The sequence below is a fragment of the Pyxicephalus adspersus genome, chromosome 1, assembly GCF_032062135.1.
Source record: "Pyxicephalus adspersus chromosome 1, UCB_Pads_2.0, whole genome shotgun sequence".
Classification (NCBI taxonomy): domain Eukaryota; kingdom Metazoa; phylum Chordata; class Amphibia; order Anura; family Pyxicephalidae; genus Pyxicephalus; species Pyxicephalus adspersus.
Genome location: NC_092858.1, coordinates 78,993,774 through 79,000,929, shown reverse-complemented (window position 1 = coordinate 79,000,929; position 7,156 = coordinate 78,993,774). Strand labels below are relative to the sequence as shown.

At 35.6% G+C, this 7,156-nt stretch overlaps 1 protein-coding gene across 1 annotated transcript in view; it reads left to right on the top strand.

The window, feature by feature from the left end:
* The window catches only part of P2RX1 (purinergic receptor P2X 1), a 37,619-nt gene that overhangs the window by 13,621 nt on the left and 16,842 nt on the right, over positions 1 to 7,156 (top strand). Inside the window, exons 2-4 of the mRNA XM_072415625.1 lie at positions 384 to 531; positions 3,723 to 3,794; positions 5,936 to 6,002. Coding sequence (XP_072271726.1) covers positions 384 to 531; positions 3,723 to 3,794; positions 5,936 to 6,002 — 287 coding nt within the window. The remainder of the gene's footprint in view (positions 1 to 383; positions 532 to 3,722; positions 3,795 to 5,935; positions 6,003 to 7,156) is intronic.

The window sequence follows — 7,156 nt, the reverse complement described above, 5'->3', positions numbered from 1 at the left end:
AACACACAGTATATATAAGCATTATCCTGGACCGAAAAGAGATTAAGAAAAAACTTTTGAGACATGAGCTTGTACAATATAAAAATTCCTACTTTGGACCATTGCAAGGACTCACGAATATGTCTGGCTTACTTAACTCACACGAAAAAAGCTCAGATTTTTGCACTGCTGTCTGCAGAGTAAAATCAGTGCCAGAATTCTGAAGATCACATGGAAATGAGGTTAATCCACTTGACATTGCGCTGAATCAGATCATGCTTTTGGTACACTACTGGCATTAAAACATTTAGTAGCAGTAAATTACAAGATGTCTTGTCTATCAGTCATATAATGAATTTGTATGTTCAGAATTCTAATGCTGGTCTGTAAATGTTTACATTTAGGTGGGTGTTTTTGTATGAAAAAGGCTACCAAGATGTAGACGACATCATCAGTTCAGTCTCCATAAAATTAAAAGGTTTAGCAGTTACCAATCTTCCAGGTTTCGGAACAGAGATCTGGGATGTAGCTGACTATGTGTTCCCTCCACAGGTAAGGTGTATGCACAGACCACATTAAGCACTGCTTTTACCATTAAACTATTACATAAACATGTTATTATATGCACATTTTCACTATGCACAGTTTAATAAATGGATTTATTTAGGATATGAAACTACCAATTCTGTATGGTACAACTGATATGCTCAAGAAGGCATGATATTTAGGGATTTTGCTATTTTGGAAGGTGGGGAAAGAATAGAAGCCCCCCAGCCCTGTCAAATTGTATTTGCTGTCTGTGTCCCCAATGGGGAGATTAACTTCCAAATATTTCCTGAATAATTTTGTCACTAAGAAAGTAGAAACATTCAAAGTGCCCCCCTTTTACTCTTCTTATCAAAAAATCAATACATTATTTGAGATTAAAAGCATCCAAAATGTTGTTTCTGCAGTTGTCTCTAGGAGGAAAGGTAAATCTTCCAAGGAAGGCACTTATTCTATGAACAGCTGTTTAGTGGGGAAATTCCTCTTCCTCAGCAGAAAAGTAACTTGACAAGAGTTTCAACCCTTTCATACTATATCCAAAAAATATATTTTACTATAGCTTCTTGTTCAGCCCTAATAAACCATTCAGTTGTTATATTTTAACTTTAAACTGCTATTTAAAAAATAGTATCCTTTTACCTTGTTGAATCCTAAGAAATTTAAATTAACAGAAAGAAAGATGTAAAAGCAAAAGGTAAACTTGGGTTACTTAACCAGCAAACAGTTGGTAAAATAAGTGTCAGCAGCAATTGTGCCTGGGTACCTGAATTTCGTAGACACAGAAGTTTCAAGCTTTTTAACCCTGTATTTACACTTTATTATGTAATATTATGATGTATACAATTTATTATAATATTAGATTTATTTTATTTATATTTATGCACATTTCCATGTAAATATTTTCATTTTTGTCTCCTAAAAGTAAAACATTGTGCCACATAAGATTGGTGCAAAAAATGTACAAAGTAACAATGATAATTGGAATTAAAAAATGTTAAAATAAATGCAATTAAAATGTAAAAATAAATGTAATTCTGATCATTCAATTTTATGATTAAGGCACCATGTTCAAATCCTGGCCATTACTTTTGTAACTACATCCAAAATACTAAAGTTGGGCTAAGGGATTGGATAATGAAGTAGCGGCAGCTCACTAATAAGATTGTCTTTCTGTTCTATCCTTTAATTGGCTATCTCCATTTATTTTGATGATGCAGATTTTTAGCACATTGTGATACATTAAAGGGTAACTGGATTACAGTGCTTCAAGGGATTAAGGGAAAGGAAGAGGGAGGTTTCAGTATTATATTTTGTAGCATTTCTACTATTGCAGTTTATCTGAATGTATACCCAGTTTAGGAAAAACAAGCGGTTATTTCATTCCCTTTTGTGGTAAATTTAAAATTAAATTTGAAGAGATTTTGGAACCAGAAGAGTTTCTTTAGCTACTACAGAATAATGTTTTGTAACCTAAAAAATGTTAGGTGCTAGGGTGAGTACCACCACCAAAACAGATTACGTAATATTACAGTTACCACAACCATTAAGAAAGGCTATTTTAGGCCATACCAGTGCTTCAAGCATGACATCCTCTGTACGTTACCCCATCCTGTGCCCCACATAAACCCAAATGATACCAAGACATAGCCATTATTTATTTGCTATGGATGGCATTAAAGCCTGACCTGGCAATCCTATTTCCTAGCATTAGCATTGGTCCTAGAGAAGGCCAGGGGCTGGTGAAAGCTCTTTCGGCACAACTGAGTAACACAAGGATTTATTGGAAGCTCTGACAGAAGGGGGAAAGGAGAGTGGTTCCCCAGCTCACAATATCAATTGTTGTTTAATAAAGTTGTTACTTTACCTAATAATGTTTTTCAATGCTGCCCTGTTAATTTGAATTTATTGGGGCCCATATATCCATGGAGGCCAATACTCACATCCTGTAGAAACAGGAAATAACAGTAAATATTTCCTGCTGAAATCTAGACTTCCAGTTACTAAGATACCATATTACTTTTTCACCTTTTTTCTTCTGCTTTCTGGCTGCTATTACTAGCAATTTTGGGCTGTCCAAGTGACAACTGGGAGTTGCTATGTATTACATAGCAGGAGAAGCAGTCAAAATACATCCTGTATAATATTGAATAATATGATGGATCATGTCTTTACTATTGTATTCACATGTAAATCAAAAGTGTGAGCTTTGATGTACAAATGACAACAGTTAAAGAAAGCTTACAAAAACTATTTTCTTTAATAAAATATATTGTTTACCATTATCAAACTTTAGGTAACCTTAATAGGAACAGTATAAACAGTCCTAAGTAACTCCTTTGAGCCCTACTCCCATTAACTATTATTTTTCTGTTGATTTACTAAAAGTGATTTTTTTTTTGCCCTAGCTTGTACCATAATCATCATTTCAGGGTACTTTGCCCATTTCAGTGAACAAAATATAGAATAAAATGTATACCACAATAAAGCTCGATAAAACATTATATGTATACCAGGGACATTCCCTCAATCATTCCCTCGTGGGATTTAACTAACTGCCGTTGATACCCATGGACTTGGTTTATAAATAGACCCTAAAATACAAGGTCTATAATAGACCCTGTTTTATAAATAGAGCCCTATGTGTTTATGTCTATAGAATAACTAGAAAATGTATAATTTTTTACAAGTCTTGCCAAAAGAAAGCATTGCCCCTACTTAGTTATCTTAAGTAATGACAAGGTTATCACCAAATAAACAGCCCTTTAGTGAAAGTGTAAATTTGCTCTGGTCTATTAAAGGCATGATAGATGTAGTATTTAAATGCCAATAGTTTTGATTTCAGGAATATTTAGACAAAAGCAAGTCAAACATTTTAGAAAAAGTAATTTGAAATTATAATTGACTGATATTTGAAAATAATCCCTGTTACCTGCAGACAGAGATGTAACTCAAGAGAAGGTTCTTGTGATTTCCTATAGTGCAGAGTCTAAATTCCCACATACATCGAAACGCCTCCTTAGCCAAACAAAACTTCCATAGTTAAGACCAGTGAAAATACTTTTCTAGCAGTGCCAATACATCAAATGCTAAGGTCAAACTTGAGTTCAGTTTACATTCCATCTAAATTACTAACGTCTTTGAGCTACTGAAAGCTTTTCCGTACTGTTAAGGAAGTATTATGTCTGATTATTCCACAGGGAGACAGCTCTTTTGTTGTGATGACTAACTTCATAATTACTCCAGAACAACAGATGGGAACATGCAATGAAGTAAGTACGTGTACAATTCTTATATGAATTAAATTGATACCAGTGCCCAGGCTACGTAAGAACATAAAACAAGTGTTCCATGACCTGTCTTGCTGCTTGTAATGTAATTTGTTTCTAAAAGGCCACAAAGATCATAACGAACACTCTGATGTCAATTTCAGTGTTATAAACAATAGATGTTTGCTTCTTATAAACACTTGATTTTTGTTTAGACAAATATTTTGGGCTTGCTGGGCAAACTACTACGAAGCTACATACACATGTCAGATGATTCTTGCCTGGGATGAATGGGTGTGCTCATCTTGGGTGCAAATTTGACATTTGTACAGTGGTCCTCTACCACTGTTCATCAATCCGCCACAGCTATCAAAAGAATGACTGATCAGGAACGTCTCGTGTGCACTCCTATATATAAATGCCGCTCACTCGTTCTCCCTAATCTATTGAACAGAATAATTCAGTCATTCCTGAAAAAAATATAATTTCCAGAAACAAATTTCTGACATCTGTTTGTGGCTTTAGGATGTACAAATTCAATATTTCTTTTTAAAGGGATTTACTCCAGCCAGATAGCTGATTGTTCAAGCTCACCTAAAGCAGACCTATGACCAAAATTTTTACTTTACATAAAAGGGTAGACAATGCTTTATGTAAATTAAAAATGTGTTTTTTTTTAATTTTTTAATTTTTTTTTTTTTAAATGAAGCCCCTCCAGTTTTGTCTTTACCACTGTGAAGGTAAAGACAGAGTGCAAGCGTAGAGCCCGCTGTAAATGGGGGAAAAAAGTGCTGATCTTGTTGCATATGCCTAAGATTGGCATTTTTTTCCTATTACAGGAAAAAGCTGCAATATTGGGAATGCACAGAAGGAGCAGCCAGAAGCCTCCTGGGATGCATGACGTGAGTATCCCAGGAGGCTTCTGGCTGCTCCCTCTGTGCATTCCCAATATTGCAGCTTTTTCCTGTAATAGGAAAAAAATGCCAATCTTAGGCATATGCAACAAGATCAGCACTTTTTTCCCCCATTTACTGCGAGCTACGTCACCCTATATTGTGCCTGCACAGTGCATAAACAGGGGACATAGCCAGAAGAAGGAAGAAGACGAAGGAAGATGGTGGTGTCCGGTTGGATTACCAAACCCAAATAAGGACAGCACCAGAGGAATTGGGGGCTCTGGGGAAGTAAAAGGGAAGTTTCTTTTTTGGGTTTGATTCAGCTTTAATGAGGGTCTCTAATGCTAATCCAGGTATGATTAATGGTATATACTTTCTGTTCCCAGTTTACTGTTAGCTTAATCATCACAATAGCTTTAAAGATCCAGGTTCCAGTACATTAAGCTTTTCAAGAGTAGCTTGCACAGGTGGTGGATAAAACAGTAATTGTGTAGTATAATACTATTTTTGTAATACAATCCCAATCAAATTATGCTGTATCCAACACCCAATGGATATATTAAGTATCTTTCACTTTTAAAAGTATATGTGAAGCCAAAAAAAAAAGAAGGAATACATAGAACTACTTGTTACTGCGATTTAGGGCTGTTCACCACAGTTCCAGTCTGTATGTGAGGTCAAATCTCTTTTTTAGCTGGACACATAACAGTCATTGTAGCGATGTTAGTAGCATTGCAACAACACAACTGATTACTATCTAATAAACATTTTTTTTTTTGCCCTAACAGTAATATATCAGGACAAGCTTTCCAGGGTTAAACCCCTTCTTCTGTATCTAAGTAGTACTACTAGCCTTAGGTTTAGAAAAATGTTAAAGTGACACCATCACTTCTGGGTTATCTTCACAGATAATCTTACTTGCAAACGACACCTGAACATACCCACCTTTCCAGTGGCCTGTGGGGTGGATTGATTCAATGGTTGAGTGGTTGCAGTGGCTGGGGGAGACAAATGTGCATTTGGACAACCTGGAAAGTTGCAGGTGGACTTTCAGTACACTGGCTGCCAGAGAGGTCAGTATACTCATGTCTCTTTTGCAGAATGGCTATTCTATACAGGTGACACTGTGGTGTCTCTTTATCATTTTGATAAACCTTTGCAGTTCAGAGTGGAAAAGTCCCAAAAGTGTTTCCCAGTTGTATTGTCTTTCCATTTTACATTTCTTAGCAATTCTTCTCATTATTGCAGCTTCCTGATGTAGCACCATGCAAAACCAATGAAGACTGTAAAGCCTTTTCTTTCCGTCAAGCTCAAGGTATGTCTTTGTTATTTGTGAAATTGCTTGCAGTCATTTCTTTAAAAAAGATAATAAAATATATAAACTGTTAAGTGCTTGTAATTTTGTGCATGGCATGTTAATGTAATAGTGACAAGATCAATTTTATATGTTTTAACCAACTGTATATCATACTTCCAATGTATTATGCATTTATGTATATGCAGTCATGAAATCATTTACATATATTACAATAGGTTGTGAGTTTTGGTACTGACTTGAAATATGAAAACAAATACACAAAAATTCTGTTCTAGTTTGAATTTAAATTTAAAGTGGCTATGTCATAAAAAAACTTTTATTAAGTACAAATGCCTAGAGGTGCAGCCTGCAAACCCTAGCTATCCTGATTTGGCAAAGCTTTAGCACTTCCTGGTAGTTTTAAAGATAGTGCACCCCAGTATATTTCCACTGGCCAGTGGGGCAGTCCATCATAGGTAGTCATGAGTCAGAATGAAAATATATCTCTGTTTCTACTATATTGCATATTTTCAAATATTGCATTTCTATGAAGTATGGTATAGTAGAATTAGGTTTAATTCATTTTTAGATCAAACTAAGGGTCGTACCTCATTATATTTATTTTCTGTAATATCAGTAATTAGCTGATGGTGGTATCTACAGCTCTGTTTTTAAAATGTGTTTGTAGCTCTTATACCTGTCTTCAAAGCTGATCTTCAGGCAAAAATGATTAAAATTTCTAGGGAAAAACAAAATACAAAAATCATTATACCCATTCACAAGATGTTGCAGCTCTGGGTCTTCTCCTTGTTTACATTTGTTTGGTTTGGTGTGTTCTTCTCACAATGGAGAAGGGGAGAGATGTCAGCACAAGGGGACTGTTGGGGACCTGCTGGTGGGGTTCATGAGTTTCATTGGGTTAGCAGTCCTCTGCATAGGAACATTGCTGTCAAGAGTCCTGGACAGCCGAAATAGGTAAGTGTATCTAGTGAAACAAGGTAAGAGACACTGTAAGACATGTCGGATGGGTAACAAGACAGTGGAAGAGAGAGGTGGACCTGGAGATTTAAATGCTGCAATTCCTAGAGCCAGAGTCAGAAAATATGAAACAGCTTTGCTTTAAAGTGTATGTCAAGCCAAAAATGTATTTTCTAGTTTTAGACTGAGAAGGG